Source organism: Hypomesus transpacificus, chromosome 11 (assembly GCF_021917145.1).
Source record: "Hypomesus transpacificus isolate Combined female chromosome 11, fHypTra1, whole genome shotgun sequence".
NCBI classification, from domain to species: domain Eukaryota; kingdom Metazoa; phylum Chordata; class Actinopteri; order Osmeriformes; family Osmeridae; genus Hypomesus; species Hypomesus transpacificus.
Window position 1 is genome coordinate 8,423,833 of NC_061070.1, and position 24,297 is coordinate 8,448,129.

Consider the following 24,297-nt stretch of genomic DNA (forward strand, 5'->3'; position numbering starts at 1 on the left):
TGTGTCCTGTATCATAGCTATGTTCGACCTTTGCAGCAACAAAAGAAATGTGAAAATCACGGTATTCAGTGAGGTATGATTCATTAAATGCGCTGACAGCTCATTGACACAGTAGCCCTGAAGTGCAAATCAGCAAACAGCAAATATGAAAACACGACAGCAAATATGAAAATACGACAGCAAATATGAAAACACTTAAACAAATCATAAAACACAACTTTAACTTCTACCAGAAAAGGTAGGGCCAATCTACATATAGTCATTTAGCAGACGCTCTTATCCAGAGTGACTTACAGTAAGTACAGGGACATTCCCCCCGAGGCAAGTAGGGTGAAGTGCCTTGCCCAAGGACACAAGGTCATTTGGCACGGCGGGGAATCGATCCGGCAACCTTCTGATTACTAGCCCGACTCCCTCACCGCTCAGCCATCTGACTCTCCAATCTAGCAGAGGACGGACCCTCCTAATTGGACAGATAGACTTATCTGTCTTTAAACAGGAAGGAGAGGTGAAAAACACGAAAAGCGCCTTAAGATATGATAAGCATGTGCTTTTCAGAATCATGTAACATAATTAATGAAGAAATTGTAAGCGGGATAGACTGTTAAGAGACAAACGACTCAGATAATTGTCCAACATATTTATTCAGATTTCGATCAAAACCAAATACCATATAATACATCAACAACCCATTCTGCTGCCCTTTGTGTGCTGGCAGTGACATCATTTCAGAAAAACTGAAATGCATGCTCAGTGATTATTTACAGAATTTATTATTGCACCCACAGGTAGCGTCACGTACCTCACTCCTCAGTAAAACATAAGCACTCTCATATCATATCTGCATTGTGTGAACAGTAGATAGTCACCAAGTTCAAATGTTAACAGTAAATTAACCATACAAAAATACATAGGTAGGTTGAGCATTGTAGATAATATGGAATCACTTACATGGCTTGTCATGACTTCTGCCACTGTTATGAAATCCTGATACTGTACAAAAGTAATTTTAGTAAACATAAATAAAACGAATTCACTTCAAAATAGGAGAAATAATGCACTTGTGGTCACATTAATTAATTTGGCTGTTGGTATTAAAATAGGGATTAAGCAAAAAACGTTAACAGTCAAAATATTAATACTGGTATGGAGAAAACTTGTTTATTGTTCAATGTTTAATAATACTTCTGTGGTCTTTAATCCTCATATGGCACACTTACAAAGTATCAAATAAAGCAGGATTCTGAAAATGTAATCCAGCTATTGAACTTCATAGTCAATATGCCAAAGTACAGCCGTGATCAGACCGTTCCCCACCCGTTTTCTGTATGATCATGTAATATGATCCAGGACACATTTTGAGATAGGAGAATGTCTAAATGTCTGTTTAGCTTTTCATGAGCTGAAGATGTGCGCTGCTAAAAAGAAACAAACCTGAAACTCTTAAACTAATCCCCTTCTCTGTAATTCAATACCTTGGACTAAAAATACACCGTGGTTAGAAACCGGTTGAGAAGGATGCCATGTTCTAATCTGTGAGCGTGAAGGGGGTTACTTACTGCTCAGTTCAAATGGGGGGGGGGATTCCCCAACTTGGCAACATCTAAGGGATTGTAGTTAGTGCAAAAAGGTACACAACCTTGTACACAACCTGGTACAAGGTGCACTGAGTCTAAAATCAAGGAAATCACTGGGGAACTTTACCTGGCTTTGGCATGGAACATACCGTCACACACCGCTTCTAGAATTTCATTTCACTTCACACAATTATGGCTTGTAACAGTTGTTCAGTTATCAATGTAAATCACTTTAAGTGACCCATGATATCAAGCAAATGAGTATAAAGAATCTCAAGACAAATTATTTTGGGGCACTCAAACTCAAAATAAATATAGCACACTGGTAACAGACATCCAGCAGGTAGATTTGTGCAACTTGTAATCTTGTGTATATACAAAATCCTTGATAAACAAGATAAATTAAAAAAAGGTCAGTCAGTCAATGTACTGCGAGAGCCAGCGGAAACCATCCCCATAGCCCTGTCTCTTCAGGACACTGCACATGTAAACCTCCATTGGCCTCAAATTCAACTCCTTCAGAGACACTTTGCCCTGTTGGGGAAGCACAGACATAACTGGGCTTAATTTGAATTCGGGAAATCACCCACAGAGAGCAAGATCAACCAGACATCCTTACCTTTCCGGTTGTGTGACCATAAAGACCAAACATTCCCACGAGTGCCTCCTCACTGATGGCTTCTGGACGGTCGATCTTGTTCCCCAGAATGAGGACCGGCACATTGGAGATGGTCTCATCTGTTAACAGGGCCTGGAAAGGTCCAATAAAAATACAGCGAGTCTTTTGTTGTTCCCAATGTGAAATAAATATTTGTTTGAGTCCTAGAGGGGGAGACTTACATCGAGTTCAACTTTGGCTTCTCCTAGTCGTTCATGATCAGCACAATCCACCATGTAAACAATGCCATTTATGGCTGGGAGATAATTCTTCCAAATTCTCCTCGCTGGGAAAATCAAACCAATGTCTTTCAAGTAAACGACCTACTTAGAGAGGCATACTGTCTCTCGAAGATAATCACATAAAAAACACAATGTGATCACTTTTGTAACAGAACCTTCTCACATGATTGAATACATGACTATCCCACCTTGAGTGTGCCCACCAAGATCAAATGTTGTAAAGGTCATTCCTGCAATAGTCAACTCCTCCGATGCTGAGGTAAAAAAGAACAGGACCATGAGTTACAATAGGGCAGACGGATGTACAGGAAAACTCGAGCCAAGCAGAGTCCCACTACTTGAAATACACAGCTTCAAAACAAGGGCATGGAGATTGCAATTACATTAAGGATGTAGACACACACAAGACATGATGGCACATTTGCCATAATCTTACTCGGATGTAGTGTTGGCACATGTTGTCCCAGTCTGTCATCTCTGAGCATATGTAATAGTGTTGTTTTCCCAGCATTATCTAATCCAAGGAACACTAACTTTCCAGTCTTCTTATATAAACCTAGAGGTAAACATAATATGATACTTCAGATTGTTGGGCAACAGTTAAAAGGTTACTTAATAAATAGAATTGAATCATGTATGACTTAATGTAAACGTAAATAGAATAGTTGTGTTTAGGGGCAAATGCACACTTAATACACTGATCAACAATAATGTAATAAGTGAAACAACTCGAACCTAATAATTGTAGAACACCACTGAAGCCCCTGTAGATCCAATCAAATATAAAAGACATGTCTGTTTCCTTTACCTGAAAAAAAGAATACATCACATTCATGAACACAATGCTTTCATCAACTCAACAACTTAATTATTACTTTAAGATGGAGGGCCAGATGTAGCAACAATTCTGAGGCAAGTATTTTTTTGCAGTGATTAAACAAGATTGGTTAGCTATTTAACAAGATATTTGCTTGGCAAAAGAAGTGTTAAGACTCACTACGACAGAGTACGCAACCTCGTACTGAAAGCTCATTGTTGAAACTTATTTCATGACCTGGGATTACCTAGTTTGGTATGTGTAAATTTGAAGTACAGTAATAGGCTACTATCAAGCCATTCACGAAAATATAAATATCTACAAGCAAGCTTTATTACATATGATAAGTATTCCGGCTGATGATGCTAGACTAACAGTGCCTCAAACTATTTTCACAGACAAGTTGTGTGAGCAGATGACACTTGATACCAGGCACTTGAAACACACATGCGCGCACACACGCACACAAACAGCTGTTACTCTCAGTGCTTGCTGTGAATATCTTGACAGTGACCTCGAAGGAATGCAAAAAAATACTTTCATAGATTTGTATATGTAGTATGGCGAACAAAATTGAAAGAAAACACGTTTTGACTCAAATGTACGTTTACAAGTTACATAATGTAACACAGACACTACTTTATAGCACAGCTTTGCCAGGAGCCAGTTAGGTGGCTGCCAATCAACATACGTAAAAACCGATTGCTGACAATGCCCTTAGTTACGAGTAGTACTCGATTAGGAGTAAACAACATTGTTAACACGCTGAGTAGGCACAAAAAATAAATAAAGTTAAAAACACCATTGATATAGCGCAACCATGCAGAGATGAATGTGTCACCTCTCGAACGCTAAACTGTGTACTGACCGCATTGGAGAGATATGGAAGCAGGAGAAGTACTGTAATCCTTTACCTTTATTTGCCAGTTAATCCACTCCTCCAACGTTACTTTTAAGTCCTAGATACCACCGTCAATGACAGGTCCAAATTTGACAGTTCACCGGAACTGCGTAACAACTGTTTTTGGCGAGGTGTGTCACGTGGGAAAATATGATCCGTCCAGCTGACATTTTTTTGTCAAAGTATAATTGTCAAAAAAAGAAAAAACGGTCGTTGATCAGGGATTCATCCTTGGACACACTTTTTCACATTAAATTTAAATTAACTATTATATCCGTGATGTCGAGGGAATAACAATGTGCACTGCCAAAGAAAGATGTTTATCTAATGAACGAATGAGGCAACAATGTGGGTAAGCAGTCCAGTAGAGGGCAGTAAAATGTGCATCTCTGTGGCCCTATTCATCCAAAACCATAACATTTGACACTTTTGGTTTGACATTGCTTTCAATAAACTATCAATGAAACAGTCCACAGAAAATAAAACGATGTTCACATGAATAAAAACGTAATAGTCCTCAATGACTATTTAAACGGAGGCTTTATTAAAGCAATTTAGATTACCCTATACAGTACAGAAGTAGCTAGGCAGGCCAATGCCTGAAATCTACTTTTTTTTAAGATCCATGTTAAATAACAGTGAAAAACAAATTTGACATGATTTAGTAGTTTTCCTATTATTTTTCTACAGAACCTACTCAGCATCTCTAGTCTGTGGTCAAGTGCATGTCTCTTCAAGTATGCCTTCTTTGGTTCATCTTGTGAAGATGTCACTTCTCATAGTAGAACCATTTATCAACTGGGGAACAGAAAAACAATGATTAGATGCAGGGCTCTCAAGTCTCATGCATTCGCTAAGACTCACGCATTTCAGCCATTTCTCATTTCAACCCCCCCCCCCCCCCCCCCCCCCCCCCCCCCCCCCCCGCTTGGCCGGAATCAAACCAAACAGCTTACCTGAAGAAGGAATAGGATCTTCTGTTCCACAGGGGCATGTCTGAAAGCAGACACCAAAAAAAAGGACCATGTTATAAAAGTGGCTGATTTCTTTGGAGCAGACCATGCAGACATGACAGCAGTAAAGACACAGATGATACCAACCCCATCAACAACAGCCTTTGCCTCGTCCCCTGAGCAGCAGAACGGACTGTCACTGGTTGACACACATGTGTTTTTACTGAAGAAAGGGAGAGCAATCAAAACGGTTTAGTCTATTTCCATGGATGAGAAATTAATTTACTACCAACCTTTGTCCTAACCACCATCACTCTCTTCTGGAACACAGACTTGGTGCAATCAATCTAGCACACTCAATATCAAGTCCTATATTCAACTTCCTTCTCACCAGTTCAGTTCCCCAGCCTTGATTTGTTGAGAGATGAGGGCCTTCCAAAAGCCATTGGTGCTCTTGATTGTTTCAATAGCAAAATCCTGAGAGAAGAAATACACACGTCATCTTAGATTTCCTAATAAAAGCTAGCCACTGGAATATGCTTCAAACTGTTGCCACATGATTTTACAACTTGTAAATGGCCACAAGAGACACTTTTACATTTAATAGGAAATCATTCCCAGATGATTAGTCTGACCAGAAACGCTGGATTTTACATTGTGGCCTGTTGAGCGAAAATATATTGCAGTAAGCAGCTTAAGCTCAAGCAAACCCCCCACACCAGGCTGGAAATGTTCAGGGTACAGTACACACCTTGTCTTTGAACTCGCCATTGAAGGCAAATTTGTTTTCTGGTTTCCCATCTGGGACTTTGTACCTCCTGAACCAGTCAACAGTGGCATCCAGGTAGCCTGGCTTCAGTCGCTGCACATCGCTAATATCTAAAACACACAAGAAAGTTTGTTGAGCTAGGAAAGAATGGATAAATGGAGTAGAAACACATACACTGTTGGTCCTTTGAAACTAAGCCCTGAGATGTTGCATCTCAGCTACCAGGCATTGTGCAAGAGTAATATGTCTCAACTACAGTATTACACAGTACAATGCAGCTAAAATTTCATCTGTAAATGGAAGTATCAAACATTTCACGGGTGTCGTTTCCTGACATCTTGTCATCTCAAATACAACATCCAGAGAAAAGACAAATTTGTAGGTATTAGAGACGTAATGTACTGCTAAGTGCTGCTTTCGGTGCCCTTAGGAGTTTTAGAAACTCAAACTCACTGTTCATGTCCTTGGCTTCAGGATCCTCCACATTAATTGCAATGACTTTCCAATCAGTCTCCCCTTCATCAATCATCGCCAAAATACCGAGTACCTTTACTTTGATAACCTCCCCACGCGAGCACACCTAAACGGAAGATGTCACACGTTACCTCAGCAAACCGTCTGCATGACATTATCATACTATTGCAAAAGAATATTCTTTAGTAGGATACAAATGTTGTTATATTGTTTTTCCATTTTTATAGAAAGATAAATATGCAAGTATAGACTTAAGATTAAAAAATATATATTCTTAAGTATCTGAAGTTATCACTTCGGAGTTTGTTAACTGGATGATGACAGCATGTACTGAATGAAACAGTGAATAATCACTATCTTCAATGCATCAGCCCTGTATTGTGCAGCCTAAACATGTTTGTTGATATTGTATGATTTACCTTAGTACCAATTTCACAAACATCAATAGGATCATTGTCACCACAGCATCCAGTGTCCCCGTCTTTGTGTCCAGGGTCTTCCCAGGTCTACCAACAACCAGTGTGTCAGCTCAATACAGTGACACCAATTAGGTATTTATTTTAAAGTTATGATATGTATTAAATGTAATAACAGTTCAGGTATATTATAAATGCAATACACATTTTGTACTGAGTATTTAATAATTACTTGGGGTATTGCTCCATAGTTCCAGATGTAACCTTTGTGTGGAAAGACATTGGCGACATATCGCAAGTTACCCTTCTTTACGTCCTGCTTGATGGGATTAAGAGGATCTTTTGTTGCTATCTAAAAAAAAAGAAAAAGGGAAAAACATGTACTTCGAAGCTTCATTTTGTTAACACAAACAATTGTTTAAAAAAATATCTTAAAAAAAGGTTATGTTTGTCCGGGAAATAATGTAACCAAGAACATGTTTTCATTGTTATTTTAATTCATATTTAGAAACAGGAGCCCCACCTCAGCGGCACAGGTATTGAATAGCAACAAGTACATGTAAACTTAATTTTTAACTCATTTTAAAATCAGAGCAGCCAATAGTAATATGCCATTAAAATATTTTAACAATACCTCCATCTTTGCATTTGTCCATCTTGGTACTTCAACAACCACGTGGAAGATATTCTGCAGCAAACAGAACAGTTTGTCATATTACTAAAGATTTATTCACAATACTCTAATTGATACATGTGCCTCACGTAAAGTTACAGTCACATAGATTAAAACCAATAGTACAGTTCCTTTATGGCTACATGATTATGTTGGAAGAGATGAGTAGTGGAAGAGATAAGTGCCATCAAAATTACATAGCCTAAGTTATTCCTAAGAGATAAGATAACAGGTATCGATTATTAAATGTTAACCCAGTGCTTAGGGACTAAAGATCTGGCTGGCTTGACAAATAGACTATGATTCACCCAATTTAACTATTTCTTAAAGAGAAACCCTGCAACACAAAACTTCCCAATCCAATTTTTCTAACCATTGATTCAAAGGTTGAGCCTATTGTCTGCATTTACTTATAACATTCACAATTCCAATGGGAATCAATTATATAACTTGATTAAATGTATAAAGGTGGCATGCTTTACCTTGCTCTCGTCAGCATACATTGATATATCATGGAATGGGGAGATGTACTTTCCTTCAGCATTTTCTGAGGATACAATGTAATGAAAATAAGAACAATGGTGACGTTACTACACACCCCACACCTAGGACGCCACGTTGGCACCCTCCCTTGACTGTCCCTACCTGGTGACAGATGGGCGTAACATCAGGAATTTCAGAAGGAAATAAAACTGAAACGCAGCCCTAGCCTTTTCCATAACGTTACGTACATACTGGTAGTTCCACATACATACAATCTCCCTGTGGATAATCTTCAACAGAACAAATACAGTTGCGAGAATCTGACAGTTGTTTAACGACATTCTTTCATTCCAGTTTGTCAGATTTTAGACACCCGGCAAACCCAGTTGGTGTCACTTCAATAGTATCGTTTCTAGACACGAGCACATCTCGAGATCAATTGCCATTTTATTTACCTACCCTTATTTACAGAAACACAACAATTTTAAGTGTGGTAACTTTGGTTAAACCACAATATCACAAAACAAGTGACACGTGGGGTGCTAGCTGGCTTAGATTAGCCTTTTGGAGCTGCCCAGCCTAGCTAGTGCTAGATTAGGACATGTCTATTCATTGTGCCTTCTAAATGTCACTTTCCACATGCCAAAAAGTGAAGTAGTTATACTTACTGAAAAACAAACGATAGCTTAATGTGTTTGGGTTTCCTCTCTCTTCGACAGTGAAGCTCATCTTTCAGCCGGGTTGATGTTGATTTGCTGTATTGCAGGGGTGGGCTAGTGTGGTTATACATGTACTACTACTAGGTGGCGCTCTGGCAGGTCTATTAGAAGAATCAGGGAATCAGAGGCGCATGCGCTTAAAAAAGAAAGAAAGATTTTATGAATTGTAAATTTGTATTCAATTTTCCATCAAAAATGTTTTATAAAAGGATTTCTTAAGATCATTCCAATATTTGTCTATTATTTTCTTGAATGTATTATATCGGCATACATATTTCAGTTTCCAAAGCTTCATACACGTGCGTTTGCGTCATTTGCTGACTTCCCTTGCCTCATATCCTCCCGGTGATTGTTGTTCTTCCTGCCTGGCGGAGGGAACGGACGGTGCTGAGCTTGACGGCTGGGAGGACGAGCTGATCAACAAGAAAGCATTAGGGAGAGAAAAAGGAGAGGGAAAGGCCCAGGGTTCCACCGTCCATAGGGAAAAGCCACCCATAGTTTGCAATTGTTTAATTTGTAATCAAATTCGGTTAAAATGTCGACCAGTCGTCAGCTTAGCGAGAGCAGGGCCATTCCTACTAGGACGGTGTTGATTAACGATACAACGCAGCTACCTCATGACTATTGCACCACTCCTGGAGGCACTTTATTTTCAACCACTCCGGGAGGTAATGGGGACACTATTGTGTATTAAATGTATTAATGGAATGACAATTTTGGTTTCACTCTAATTTGCACAGAATTGCAGTAACCAATGCTATGGGTTTCCAAACATGGCCTACTCTGCTGTCAAAGCACCAAAACAAAAACAATACTTTGCCCCGCCCCCGTCGTCTCATGCGGTTAAATGAATGGTGTGTCTTTAATGCAATAATCTTTCTTCCTTACGTTTAAACATCATAATAATAGATTTTCCGACTATGTTTTTGTTTTTATTATATGTAGCATCCTGGTCTTTTTTCACTGTCAATTACGCTACATGAACGTGGTTGCATTTGGTCTTGTCTTGACGTTTTCGCTTTAGTATGATGGTGTCACCAGCAAGTTAGACAGGTTTCTGCTTTTATTCTTGTTTTATTTTGGTTGATTATCATCCAAGGCTGAGGAGCTAACCTTTCCTGACAATAGAGATTCGATTTGTTATACGTCATGTTATTTTGTGTTTCACAGGCACTCGAATAATTTACGACCGTAAATTCCTACTGGACCGTCGTAATTCCCCCATTGCCCAAACTCCCCCGGCCCATCTGCCTGTTATCCCGGGGGTGACCAGCCAAAATGTCCTGAGTGAGAACAGAAAGAATGAAGCAAATAACCATATCAAGAACCATGATGGCAAGCCAGCCAATGGTGAACCCACTCATTTTTCTTGTTGAGCTATAAGGGTTACCAGACAGTTCATCTTCACAGAACTGCTATGTATATTGTCAGACACATAGTTCATCACTTAGTGTTCTTATGTTTTAATTATATGTGGTATAAAAGGTCATTATTGCCCTGATATTTATGTGTTTTCTTTTAAGGTGAAGACTCTCAGTTTGAGATGGACATCTAAAGCTGAGGAACCAGACCAGAACAAGAAAATGACCTGGCACTTGTGCCAGTGGCTTGGCTTTTAGAAACTCATGTTGTGAGCCCCTCACAGCAGCCTTCATCTACAGCAGCCTTCATCTTTAGCTCTCTGTCTTGCTGCTGGTTGTGATACGTGTAAACAATAATAATATAGTACAGTGTGCTGTACATTAGGGCCAACTCTGGAAACTGTTAAAGGTTAGGTTTCTGGTTTTCAACAAGCTGTATTTATCAACCAAACTATAAGGGTCTAGATACCCTTATAGTTTAAGTATAGTATAAGTACCCCCCTACTGTCCAAATTAACTGTTGTTTTTGCCCAATAACCATTATGTCACTCAGAATCTTTACCAGAGCACACTGTAAAACTGGCCACTGATGATATGGATTAGCCCCATGGACCCATCCGAAACTATACTTTGGATAACAAAGTACTGGCCTTAGAATCAGGATTAGTGTGTACCACAATTTTTATAGTCACTGATGATCTTCTTTAACAAATATTGTTTGGGTGTAATCTTTTGCTATAAAGTACTTGAATTGCTCCAAGATCACTTAGTTACTTCAAGTTATTCAGTCTGATAAGTTACCAGTGAAGCTTACCGCATTAAAAGGATGCTGTGATTGAAATTTAGTTTTTTTCAAATAAGATGAAAATTCTATAGTCATTCCAAACCTTCAACAGTTGCGAACACTGATGTAAAACAGTATTCTTTTCTTTCTCCTTTTTTACATTTTCTTTTGTAGAATAATATATCAATTACCTTTTAATTTAGTTGGTGATGAAATATTTTGGGACTGCAGGCATTTCACCATAATCAGCAAATGGCCTTCCATTTAGATTTTGTTATGTTAATTATTAGTTATCGTGAAAGTTATGTTTGATCAGGCACTTATCCATTTATCATCTTCAGTAGCATATGATTAAAAAAGTATGCTAACGTTGACTTTACAGCAGGAAATTCAATAGTTATAGTTTTGGACTGGATGATATCCTTTGGACTGGCTGATATCCTTCATTTTCATTTAGAGACTGTTTTGATGATCCATTTTGCACCCATGTTACAGATAAAAGATAACATTTTACAACAGTCAGGGGTTTTGGAATACTTTTGCTTAATTGATTGGAATATTTGAGTTCCATCTGAGAGAACCATGAACAGGAGACCACAAATGAGTACAGAAATGGTTTAGATCCTAACAATATTTTTGGAATAAGATTCCATGAGATGTTTTGAAAAGTTGAAACTTAAAAAGTATTTTCTATGCATTTTATTTTTGAATAACTTTATTTTGCAGACCAGTTTCTCAAAATAACAAAAGCTAAATCAGGATATATTAAGGACTGTTTGTTCCCCACAACCTGTGAGACTGCCTCCTAGTGCATTACAGATTAAGAAGTGCAGAAGTGCATGTGTAGACAAGATTAAGTTTGAGGGAATTTCTATCCTGTCTGGATTTACCTCTAGTCCCTGCTCACATTTCCTATAAAAATTCAAATAATAATCTGCTGTCATTTACATCCTATAGGTATAGCGGATTCAATCTATCAGAAATGTGATACTGGATAACTACACATATATCCCCACTGTGCTGTAACTATTCTCTTTAATACCTTACTAAATCATTAGTGTCAAGTCTCTCTACCCATGCCTTACACACAGTAAACAGAAAGTTGGAGTGGACATTTATTTTCTTTTTTGTCAAAACTCTTCAACACAAATATTTATTTTTAAATGACTTTAAGTCAGTACTATATTATGAATTTGTGAAGATTTATTTTTTGAAAACACTGTATTGTTTTAGATTTTTCTCTTTTAGCAGCTGGAAGATTTCCACTTTCCACCATGCAAGGGTTTAATGTTATTATTTTACGACCAGTTTCAAGTTGGGTGAAACATGATTGTGATTATGAAGACATATTTCCTAACCATAATCTTAGTTCTCTTTGCTCATTGTATTTTGTCACTATAACAGCTACATTGTCAACAAGCAATCCATGGGTGCAACATTTCATAGATTGTTTTATTAGTTACTGATACATTGTATTCAGATTGTTTGAAGTGAAACATTGCGTGTCAAAGCCTCATGACTTACAATTGGAATGGACAATGTCATGCTAAGCATTTGTAAATACTTAGCATTGCACTTTTATACGTTTGATTGTTTTGTTCTGAAGGTATCACTTTAGACCAGCCGTTTGCATTGAGGGCTAACATTTTATGTTGCACAATAAGATATGAAACAAACTTGACTTCAGTTCTGAATCAAATTAATGCATTAATGTTCAGAGAAACGCCAATGCCAGAGGACACTGTTACAGATAAATAAAGTTTCTTAATGTGGAGGACTTCATTATGGCTTGTTTTTGCCACTGTTTTCACTGTCTGGGCCTTTAAAGAGATTGTTCCATGGTGCAATGTAGGACTAGCCTGACGTTTTCATACTCATAATTGTAGTCAGAATATGAGTCTGAAAACTCTCTGTTGGGCTGTGACTACGGGGCGTGTTTCAACCGAACTCGTAAAACAAATGCCTCTTCGCTCAATTGGATAGACCTACAACCAATCAGAGCGACGTAATATGTTGTTTGTTGAAAACGAATTCAACCCAAGCGCTCTTCCGTGACGTTGTTGATTACGTTACTGTTGATCATCTGTCCATCATCGTATAAAGCCTGCCCTGGCAATTTCATTGGTCCGTCCCGATTCTGGTTTTCTGTAGTTGTCCCCAATACGAGACCCTCCAGACCCAACTTCCTTACACCCACTTAGGTGTAGTGGCATTCAATTGGACAGTGCAGAATGAGTGCCCTAAGCAATAATGAACACTTTTTAACAGACACCGACACACGGACAGACAAACAGACTGATTCCTGCAAGTAAATTAACAAATTGCTCTAGTGGGCTACTTATTGTGTTTGCTTATTCCTTCTAACAGCCATACTCAATCTGTTATGAGCTGGTTGTAGGCAGTAAACGTTGAATTTGATTGAACTGATTAAATTTAAGTTAAAGACACATAACCACAAAAACAGGCATGTAAACATGCAAAGTAAAGGTTCCATGTTTCAAGAGATAAAATAAATGTTCCTGGGTTAAAATATATATATTTTTTTTTTTACTTTGACTAATGGGAACTCAATGGCGGCATAATCAATTACTTTTTCTATAAATTTACTGGATTTCTACTGGATTTATTTATATCCAAGGACATACAGTATATCCAAACCTCACCGCATTTCAGCCACTTCTCACGCTTTCATGCCACACCTTGTATTTATCACGTATTTCAACCATTTCTCACGCTGAGAAATAAGGGATAACTTGTCCCGCTACATACAATTAATGGACGAGGCGCAGACATACTGAGATGATAGTTGTCTCGACAGAGCAACTGTATGCTCCCCCCCTCCCCTTGATATATTTTCTACTTTCTTACAGCCCTTCTTGCCTTTAAGAGACTATAGAGCCGTAAAACTGGAGTTCTGGCGAAGAATCTGGCCATATCTCGGTTTATGAGTGACATGGTTTTTGGTCATCTGTTGTTGAGTTCTTGAAGGTGTTCACAAGGTGTCGCAGCCAGGTGTATGGGTTCCTCACATCATTCCGATAGAAACACAACTTATAGGCTACTCGTTTAGGCTACTACTTTTTACTTAAACATTTCTATTCCATGAATTTTTCCTGGCCACAGAATAGTCGTTCATTATTGAAGAAATACGTATGAATATTTTTGACAAACTTAGGCTACAAAATCAGAGCTTTAGCGACATTTAATATATTTTTCATCAGGCAAAATAAAGCGGCACGTTCTAAATTTCAGGCATTTTATTGGTTTCCGGCGGGTCCTTCTTTCTTTTCTACGTCCCTGAGAGAGGCTAACGCCAAGATGGTGAGTGTTGTGGCATTATTTGTGAATAAATCCCTTTTTATCTTCGCCATCGCGTACCATATGAAGTATTTACAAGTCGCTTATGTTAGTTTAATATGTCCTTTGCAAAAGTACTTGATTATTAAGATGATGAGCTTGCTTGTTAGCGGTTTATCAGACTGGATGAAACCTGTGGCCTAGCAGACTCCTTTCGGTACTGGGGCACACACTGTCCAGCTAGTTTGTTAATGAGATATGGCATGCTTTTTTAGTCCTACGAGTTTCTTTCAAATTGTAATATTAATGTTAGTTTATACGTATAAACGTGTACAATGGCCAATCGAATAACTTAATGGCCAGATATACTGCTATTGTACAACACACGAAATCTGCTAACGATAGAGTTAGCAACATTGACATCAGTTGTTAGTTCCTAGATGGCTAGCCAACCTTCCCTAGTGTGAAACTGCTGTATAGATGGCTAGTTTGTTAACTATTTAAGTAGCTCGTGTTGAGAAACATGTCATATTTGTGTTGTCTGTGTATTGCACATTGCATCGTAGGAAGGTTATCAGAGTATGCTACCTTGGTATAGCTAGCCTAGCATCCAAGGAAATGTCACAAACGATGCTTATACCATTTTAAGCTTCTTTAATTGCCTTGTTCTATGACGATGTTTTTTCTGATTTGTTTTCTTGTTTTGAGGAGTTAGACGTTTAACTGAATCAATCATTCTTACAGAGCCAGTCATCCTAAAATGACTAGCAATTTATTACAAGACAAGATTTGTGGACATATTCCTGACTAGATATGGAATGTGTTGATGTACTGATGCCAAATAGGACTTTGTTTGAAAATGGTTCTATTGTTGCAGAATGACACCGTAACGGTCAGGACCCGGAAGTTTATGACAAACCGGCTGCTTCAGAGGAAGCAGATGGTAAGCCTATGCACCTTACTTGTTCATAAGTCATTACAACTGTGTTGTGCCTGTGTTTACCAAGATTGTGACCATACTTCCTGTCCTCTTGTCAGGTTGTCGATGTCTTGCATCCAGGCAAGGCTACAGTCCCCAAGACTGAGATCAGGGAGAAGCTCGCCAAAATGTACAAGACCACTCCCGATGTGGTGTTCGTATTTGGCTTCAGGACCCAATTTGGTGGTGGGAAAACGACAGGCTTCGCCATGGTCTACGACTCTCTAGACTACGCCAAGAAGAACGAGCCCAAGCACAGACTGGCCAGGGTGAGGAAATGCCGTGTGGACTGATGTGCATCTCATCACTCTACTATAATGTCACCAATATTTTATCCTGTGAAATTGGAAGAGATCAGCATTGAAATGCTTGTCCCCTGAGCAAGACCTGTCTTTTATAGCGCAATATAGCTTTCTGAGCAGCGCTTATCTCCTCATATAGGAAGTGAATTTGATCTCCTCATATAGGAAGCGAATTTGATCATGCAACTAAGTTCTTCCCAGACACAAACATGCAGATGTTACACACCCATGTTTTGCTCTATGGTTGTGGCGAAGCTTGCGGAAGTATTGACGTTCCTGTTCCAACAGCACGGCCTCTATGAGAAAAAGAAGTCCTCCAGGAAACAGCGCAAGGAACGCAAGAACAGAATGAAGAAAGTACGAGGCACCAAGAAAGCCAGTGTTGGCGCCGCTGGCAAGAAGGTAATGCACTCCAGCACCGTGGCACATCCATCAGTTTAACCACTGGCCATTAGACCTGGTCTCCTTCATGCACTGGATCACATGGGTGGGGCTCGCATGCTGTCATTTTCACCCATAAACATGTTTTTCAGTGCATCTAAAGGAGATCAGACAGTAAGCCCAGGACAGACGTGGAATTCACTCTGTTCTTTCCTCCATTTGTCAGTTTAGCATTTCTTACCATTTTCTGTTTATTTCCCTCCGTTCTTTCTTATTGTTCTACGGGACTGTAGAAGGTAAAGTTGTTTATGAAGTAGACTAACTGCAGTGTGCATAAGTACCCTATGAGTGGTGGTCCTAGCTAACTAAGACATCCCCTTATCCTCCCATTTACATGCTACCATCCTTTTACTGTATTTTGTAAATATAGTTGTGCCTTCCAGTAGTTAAAATAGTTCCACTAAAAAAAGTATTTTATTTTATTTGCTGTATTTGTATTGCACTAATTGTGTTGAAACTGGGCACTAATGGGGTTATAGATCCTTAAAATTAACTTCAAAGGACAATTTCATCTTTGATGGACTTGACACAATAGGCTGTGATGGCATAGTAACAACCCCATGATTTCAGAGATCCCAGCTTTCTCAGTAGCTCAATAATCTAATGTGACCTTCTTCATTTTTTGCCTTTTATTTGGCCTTCCATGGATTTCTTTTGCAGAAATAAGGTGTCCCTCAGGTATACAAGCAGAATGGGCATGGTGTTCTATTCTGTGTTGGACATGACATCCCCATGTCCTAATAGACCTGTGTATCTGCATGTTTCACCCTAGTGTCCCACAGCCTTTCCCTTACCTTCTCCAAACATTCAAATGACCCTTCTCTTCACTTTGAAAATCCTCATTTTTACCCTCCCTGGACAAAGCCTTCCTTCCCCTTAAATACAGCGGGCTTGTGCTAATACTTAATTGTGTATTTACCCACTTATACATTTCAGTATATACCACTGGCATCACTTCTTTTGAAGTTTGTCATGTTTGACTATTGGTTAGCTAACATCTTTAAAGATTGTATGCTAACATTCACAAATGCTAAACAAAGCAAACATTTAAGAAAGCATGTCAAAACAATTGACAATGTCAAAATGTTTAAAGTGGTGAAGGAGACTAAAACTGTTTGTGTTTAAACCAGTTAATGAGACGTCTGGGCATATTGTCCTTATCCTGGGCATTGTCAGACCAATTCGCAAATGCGTATTAGTCTAAAATGGCTCATTTTGGATTTCCATGGGGTGCAGACCAAAATGCCTTTGGATGCAGTTGGCTAGCATCCAACACAACCAATAAGAGAAGCGAAACCTCATCTTGGTTTTTTGAGAATGCCTGAACAGCGCCCCTGTACAGGATCGTATCAAACCTGCCCAATGAGAGGTTGTGATTGGCTCGGCACTGTCCAGTCCCAATAGAAATGTCTTGAGGGGATGGCCAGACCCATCTGGCAGAGAAATAAACATTATCTGTCAGGTTTATCTTTCCCAGGCTACATTGTCCTGAGTTAAATTCTGCAATGTAACTATATCCAGCCATGTAAGGCTATTTTGTAATGATACATGACGTAGCTCTGTATATCATTACCTTTCTGTAGATGCCCATGTCAACTTCTTCCTCTAGTAACACCTTTAGCTTCCACGTGTAATGTTGTCCCTGAGTAATCCAGTCACTTCAATCTCCACCTAGGAAATGTCAGATTGTAGATGCTTCCTTGATGTTCTCTGACTTTTGTTTTCCTGTGTCCCAACAGTGAGATGGGTGAACCAGGAAAGATCTTCGTGCTCAAGATGTTCTTGTATATTGTCATCAAATAAAAAAAAGTTTGGAAAAAAATTGAAAATTCTTGTTGTGTTCTTTGTTTCAACTTGACAATTTCATTTGAAGTTGAATTCAGTGCTTTTTTTTGTACAGGTACCATCATAGGGCATCACATCTCTTATGCAGTTCTAATGTGTCATTGGTTGTCACATTTTCTAAATCTTGATGCTTGTATGTAATTAAACAAGTAATTTCAGGTTCAAGACCTTTTCCTGTTAAGTTACACGACCATTCTCATTTAACACATCAGTTTGTTCATAAACCTGGAAAGGTGCAGAAACAAGCGCATACCACATGGGCGTCATAGAATGTCTGTGGTCTTAAATATTTTGTCAATGGGTCTACAAAGGATGATATAACAATTCACCACCAGGGGGGGCTCTTTCCTTTTCAATGAACAACGTTTTGTTCATGACTAACATCTGTGCATCTCATTTAGAACATGTTTCTACCTGACTTGTGGGAGGCATGCATGAGTAGCTTGTAGTTTGAGACAGAACACACCTTCCTAGTAAAAAGAAAAAAACATTTATAGACCTGCATCCAGACCTTTGTTTTGTTTGTCTATTAATATTATTGAAATGAGATGGTGACCTTTTCAGATAATTTGCATATAAATATCCAGAAAAAAATACTCTGTAAAGCTTTGTATCTTCCACCCACAAGGATGATTTACTCGCCTTATTTGGCAGCATTCTTTAATCTTGGATTATATTTCACGTCTTTGATAAAATGCTAACTTTTGGACGTGACTGCAACCCTGTCTTTCATTTTTCAAGTGGGTAGCATCCCCAAAGAGCATTGTCACACCATTCTGTGCCTGGAGTCTAGGCTCTACAAGTCGAACATCTTTGAGACCGCACTCAACAAGGTTGTATTTTTGTTCTTGAACCCAGGGATGTGACACACTTTAACACTCTAAAATGTAGGCCAGACCACTCTGTGAGCCTATAGTTTGCCCATAGAGCAAAAGGAAATTCACTAGCACATTCTCAGATCTATATGTATCACTTTTTGACAGGCTAAACCATTGCCTTAGGAACATAATGATGGTTCTCCTTGATTGTCTCCTCTTCAGCAATTACTGGACTACTGCACAAACTCCATCCAGAAACATAAGTCATTAAAAACACCCAATGGCTGATATTGTTCAAAAGAGCACAGCCAAGCTATTTGTAGAACCGACAACTTTAAGATGCACATGAATTACGCAGAACAAAGAGAGCAGATATACAGCTAAACCAAACACTCGGAAACCTTTCTGCATACATTTCTACACCAGTACAACAGAGACTGTAGTCCACAATGACCTACAAACAGGCAGGCGGCCTCATTTATCTCAGCTTGTACTGTTAGCGTGTGGGTGATGCCCGCCGTTGGAATCACTGCCCAGGATGACACAGAGTGGGTGGGTAGAGACTGTGTTGCTTTTGCTAGGAGGGAAGATGACAGTGGGGAGAACCAGACTCATTAAGTATACCAGGGTCTCTCGCACCTCTGTGTGTGTGTGTGGCGGTGGGAGGTTTGACATAAGTGGAGCTTTCAACTCGGGGACTGGTAACAGATGGCGTTGGAAAATGAGGCTCCTCCGATGCGGCCCTGTCGCTCTGTCCCAGGAGTCCCCCCTCCTCTCTCTTTCGATCTCTCTCTCTCCGTGGCCCTCCCCTTCCTTTCTCATTGGATCTCTGGTTCTCCTTGTGTGTATCTCTTTCCTTGCCCATCTCCTAGCCCTTCTTCCTTTGCCACATAACTCACAGGGCACAAGCTGTCGGTATCTCTCCTCCCTCCCTCCTTTGGCTCCCTCAACTTCAGTGAGCCGACTGGTTGAGTAACACTGAATGATACTTAACCGGGGCACTAATCAGATGTAGGAGGACATTGTGGTGGAAAGACAGATGAGTGGAGAGATCAGGTACAGAGAAAGGGGGCGAGCAAGAGACAGAAGGGTGTTTAATATGCAGCACTAGAGAGGGAGAAAAGGGGTTTGGCCAGGAAAGCTGGGCTGGAGGACGGTGTCTGTCACCTGGGTACTGACAGCCTCAGCTCTGGGCCTCCAGCACCAGATGGTGGGGCCGAGCCTGGGGCCTCCAGGGGCCTCACACATGCGGAATGAAAGGAGGCGAAGTGGTGGAGGGTTTACCTCTATTTTCCCTGCTAACAGCATGCGACAGGAAACAACAGTGGGAACAGACAAAACTGAGACGACAAAACAGGCATTTATCAGTGTCATTGTGTCTATATTCACTCAGACATGGCTGTATGCGAGCAAAATTGGCAGCTGTCTTCTAGTAATTTTCTTCTTCCTGTTCCCAGTAGATAATTTGGTCACAAACCCAATATTTCAGAATGCTATGCATCCATTCCTTGTTCTCTTAAGCATTAAAATAATTCACCCTAGCTCATCCTGTCTTTCAGAAGAACAGTTTGGCCAGCGGTGAGCTTTGTACATCTGCCGGTTGCTAGGTGCTGATATGTAAAGTGAACTCCCTCTGCCAGCAGTTGACTCTTCTGATGCTGGCTCTCTATCTATGCTTTTCCCTTTTCTCTTTGTGTAACCAACATAAAATGACAGACACTAACTGTATGACATCGTTTGGTTTCAGTCAGAAGAAGGAGGAGTCCGGGCCGATAGCTTCAGCAGATGGGGAGTCAGGACATGGCATCGTCCGTAAACCACCACAACCCCACCATGCGGCCGGAGATCATTTGTAAGTTGTAGTAGGATGAAGTGGGAGAAGTGGAGGGGAAAGGGACGTTCTGTAGAGGAGGCAGATCAAGTATTTGCTCGGTTGAAGGAAGGGAGGTGGAGGGAGAAAGAGAGAGCGTTTGGAACGGAACGGTAATGAGAGAGGCCAGCAGATGTGAGTGACAGTATGATGGAGTGCCCTATGTGAAGGCCATGCTGTACACTCCAGACTGGGCGGTGTGTGTGGACAGTGACTGGGGAATTAGGTGTATGTGCTTGCACTTTCTTTGAGCTACCCCTGGATGTAATTGTACTCGTATCTGAGCAGCACACTGTATGATTGCAGACCACACCTTTCCCTTTCCACTATCAATCCCAGAATCAGTCAGAAGATTGCCCAACAGTGACTCAAAGGGATAATTATATCAAATGCACTCGCAGGAGTCTTTTAGTCTGCAGTCACTGTATGCTGCAGTCACAGACTTAGCACAACAGGTAACATACTTTACCATACGGCCTTGGACAGTTAGCAGAGGCCACACTGTGCAGATGTACTCTGCTATCAACATAAAGTACGTTCCTCACTTAATGTATTTTAAACCTGTCCACTACTCTCCTGTAGTCTGTAGTTGGACCCCTGGTAACCCCATCCCCCACCCATTCCTATAGGTACTGTTGGGACCTCTACATCCTGTTCCTGTGTTGCAAGTTCCTGTTATTCCAGTCACCTGTGTGGGCTCCAGGCTGAGCATATGACCCACCCAGATGTGGGAGAGTAGAGACATTGAAATATACCCCCCAGCCTTAGTCCAGTATGATGAACTCCATACTGGTTCTGTGGACAAACCCTCCCCGAAGCACATGAATAGCCTAATGCTATTTAGATTCCAGTGTAATTAAGGAAACTGCATCGTGTTTGGGGCTTAGCAGTGCATTAATTATGCGCTAAATGTAAATGTGCTCAACTGTTTCTGACGAGCAATTATTATAGCAACAGAGGCTGTTTGAATGACCCCCCCCCCACACACACACACACACACACGCACACCACCACCACACACACTCATGACACAATGACAAAAATCTAAATATTACCAGAACCTCTTGATCTGCAAATTAAAAAATGACATTCAACATTGTGCAGCACAGGTTTAGTAGTTATGTGATGTCGATATCGGCAGGCGTCAGTTTTTCCCCCCCCCCCCATCTCTCGATTTTTGTACATCTCTCCCGTCTCATTGGTATTCCTGTTCATATTACCCTCTTCAATCACCAGCAGAAAAGCTCTGATTAATGGCAACAGTGAAAGCAATCTCATAGTGATTCATTAAACCAGGACTGGCATGAATAAAATGGGAGATTCGCTTATATTGCCTCTTACATCCCATAATGTGTTCTGTCTCGGGAGAAATGTATAATTCATAATGTTGTCGTGGCAGCGGTCATGTCCACACAAGCGCCATGCCGAATGGCCGCCTTCAAAGGGAGAACTCTAATCACAGCCTAGGCCTACATAATTGTATTAGGTTATGAGAGCAATAATGGACATGGTTGTCCGTGTACTCGTGTTAATGCTGTTTTGCCAATACTTTTTTTATATTAGGCCTACTGCACGTAATTAAACGATAATGGGCGTTAGTATTGCTGTAGGTGTCTGAATGATTAATCTCGTGTTATGGGCCGGTGGGGGATGACATGTCACGTGCAGCTCCAGGTTCAGACATGGCTCCGCCACAACACCTTTGTATTCACACTGCATCCACTGTAGGCTCGTAACCCATGTTCTTAAAAATGTATATTTCTTCAAGCTATCTGTCTGGGTCCAATTCCACCATCCAGATTCCCTACGTTCTGACCTCTTAGAATACGATTTCAATAGGACAATTGGGCCTATAGCAATGGATAGGCTACCGCAAGCATGTTACTGTAAAACATTTGCATTTATTTGCACACATCATTAAAAGGTTTGTGCAGTTTGAGTTTGACATTTTGACAGTCGTATCATAAAGCCAGGGACAATGGATGAAAGCCACCCCCTTGAAAATTACCTTGCCGTTGCTCTCCTGCATATTACTGCGGATTGATTTCTATCAGACATTACCCTCCGCAAATGTGTCTGAACGCGGGCCATCAGGCGAGTGTCATTACCGCAGCTCATTTGCGGGGTAACTGACGATCGGATGTGACAGCGGCGGAATTAGCTTTTGTGCCGGCTCTCAGTCACTCCCTTGCTTGCACGATTAAGACAAAGAGAGAGAAAGAAAGACAGGGCCGGTGTCCCAATTTTTTTTGCTACCCATCAGAAAAGGCAACCAGCAGGTAAGAGCAAGGTAATTGGTTAGCCCGAGGGGGCTATGTTTGCGCTATAGTAGCAAAATTGCAAAAGATGACTGAACAACGGATTTGAAAAACAGCCTACCTCAACCCCTTCGCCGACACACAAGCCCACCTCATAGCTACACATGACAACTCCCTTGTCCCACAGTCCCTTTGACCTAGGTGGTGTAGAGGACAGCGTGTGTTTGGAATTACCTAAAGTAGGCTACATGCGTTTTTCAATTTTCCCTTTTATCCTTACTCCTTTGATTACTGATCTGGCACGGGGGGGATATATGTAGCTAGGCATCCAGGCGGAACCCTCATCACACTGGAGGGCAAATATATCGCTCAGTCCCAGCGAGCCAGCAGCACATGATAGGAATAATCCAACCGACGTTTCTCACCTTTCTCCGTCCGCCTCCGCCACCACCTCCACCATGCGCACGCACACAGAAAGGCTTTGAGTGCAAAACTCTGCATTCACTTGAGTCTGTGGGTCTGGAAATCAATATGCTTTGACCTCACGCTTGTCAGAGCTTTTGTCGCCGGCCACATCAGGATACACAGCGTGATCCCTGAATGGCCCAACACTCGATAGGAACAAACTGAGCCTGACCTGAGTCCAGACTATGGAAGCAAATCGTGACCAAAATTCAAATGAAAATGCATTTCCAGAAATGCATTTTCATTTTAAGAATGTGGCTGCATTATTTGACTCATAAATCAAATTAGTATTCAATCATCCTATTTGCATTTTCATTTTCTTCTTTAAGACTGCTCATTCTTTCCCTTAATTAAAATGAAAACGAAAAAGACATTTGAAATTTAATTTTCAAAATATGCCCCAGCAAATAGATACCAAAATTCAATTTGAAATGTAAAATTTGAAAATGAAAATGCATTTCCAGAAATGCATTTTCATTTTAAGAACGTGGCTGCAAAATCGTGACCACAATTCAAATTCAAATGCATTTCCAGAATTGCATTTTCATTTTCAAGAACGTGGCTGCAAAATCGTGACCACAATTCAAATTCAAATGCATTTCCAGAAATGCATTTTCATTTTAAGAACGTGGCTGCAAAATCGTGACCACAATTCAAATTCAAATGTATTTCCAGAAATGCATTTTCATTTTAAGAATGTGGCTGCATTATTTGACTCATAAATCAAATTAGTACTGATTAGTACTGAGCGGACATTGCATTTTCATTTTCATGTTCTGCCCGCAAAGAACTGCCCATAATTCGAAAACGAAAATGCATTCTGAGCGGCGCAGTAGAGTGACGTCAGTAGCCGCTCTTCTTCAGCTCCCTGCTGACTGAGCTACCCATCTTGTTCGGTAGGGGGCGGTGTGCACATACGCATTGCATTACATGACAAATGTGCCGGGAAATTGATTGAATTGCCGGGTCTTTAGAGGACGCATCACAGATCATGGCGCTCCCTCAAATTGTGCAGACACTGATAGAATTAGCTGAGCTGGTAGAAACTAATAATATATCTGAGTCTGATGCCCGTGACCGAGTAGAACAAGTCACAGAGAGCTTGGCGGCATACTCTGCCGTCACAGACGTACACATTAATGAGGTTGCCATAGTAAACCTCTCTTCAGTCCTGGAACGGCTGGATGCTGTGGAG

General features: G+C 40.4%; 4 protein-coding genes across 6 annotated transcripts; 2 read left to right on the plus strand and 2 right to left on the minus strand.

Annotated features, from left to right (window-relative positions):
- Positions 1-625: 625 nt before the first annotated feature.
- Positions 626-4,307, minus strand: sar1ab (secretion associated, Ras related GTPase 1Ab). Of its 2 annotated transcripts, none has more exons than XM_047029125.1 (7): positions 4,209-4,307; positions 3,213-3,285; positions 2,914-3,033; positions 2,666-2,731; positions 2,418-2,521; positions 2,197-2,328; positions 626-2,111 (listed from the first exon to the last, which is right to left on the minus strand). In XM_047029125.1, the coding sequence occupies exons 2-7, from the start codon at positions 3,268-3,270 to the stop codon at positions 1,995-1,997; spliced, it is 597 nt and encodes a 198-aa protein (XP_046885081.1). In that variant the 5' UTR covers positions 3,271-3,285; positions 4,209-4,307; the 3' UTR covers positions 626-1,994. The 2 variants fall into 2 exon arrangements, with proteins under 2 accessions (XP_046885081.1, XP_046885082.1); XM_047029126.1 differs by having other exon boundaries at positions 4,163-4,246.
- Positions 4,308-4,685: 378 nt separating this feature from the next.
- Positions 4,686-8,773, minus strand: ppa1b (inorganic pyrophosphatase 1b). Its single transcript, XM_047029123.1, has 11 exons — positions 8,632-8,773; positions 7,963-8,027; positions 7,442-7,495; positions 7,040-7,159; positions 6,811-6,897; positions 6,371-6,497; positions 5,900-6,027; positions 5,540-5,625; positions 5,296-5,371; positions 5,152-5,191; positions 4,686-4,993 (listed from the first exon to the last, which is right to left on the minus strand). Exons 1-11 carry the CDS (start codon positions 8,690-8,692, stop codon positions 4,965-4,967), a joined length of 873 nt encoding a protein of 290 aa, XP_046885079.1. The 5' UTR covers positions 8,693-8,773; the 3' UTR covers positions 4,686-4,964.
- Positions 8,774-9,030: 257 nt separating this feature from the next.
- On the plus strand, positions 9,031-10,803 carry eif4ebp2 (eukaryotic translation initiation factor 4E binding protein 2). The gene is made up of 3 exons (XM_047029127.1): positions 9,031-9,350; positions 9,853-10,032; positions 10,206-10,803. The coding sequence occupies exons 1-3, from the start codon at positions 9,218-9,220 to the stop codon at positions 10,235-10,237; spliced, it is 345 nt and encodes a 114-aa protein (XP_046885083.1). The 5' UTR covers positions 9,031-9,217; the 3' UTR covers positions 10,238-10,803.
- Positions 10,804-14,101: 3,298 nt separating this feature from the next.
- rps24 (ribosomal protein S24) lies at positions 14,102-17,675 on the plus strand. Of its 2 annotated transcripts, XM_047030093.1 has the most exons (6): positions 14,102-14,148; positions 15,002-15,067; positions 15,163-15,372; positions 15,694-15,807; positions 16,507-16,524; positions 17,586-17,675. In XM_047030093.1, the coding sequence occupies exons 1-5, from the start codon at positions 14,146-14,148 to the stop codon at positions 16,510-16,512; spliced, it is 399 nt and encodes a 132-aa protein (XP_046886049.1). In that variant the 5' UTR covers positions 14,102-14,145; the 3' UTR covers positions 16,513-16,524; positions 17,586-17,675. The 2 variants fall into 2 exon arrangements, with proteins under 2 accessions (XP_046886049.1, XP_046886050.1); XM_047030094.1 differs by lacking the exon at positions 16,507-16,524.
- Positions 17,676-24,297: the final 6,622 nt, after the last annotated feature.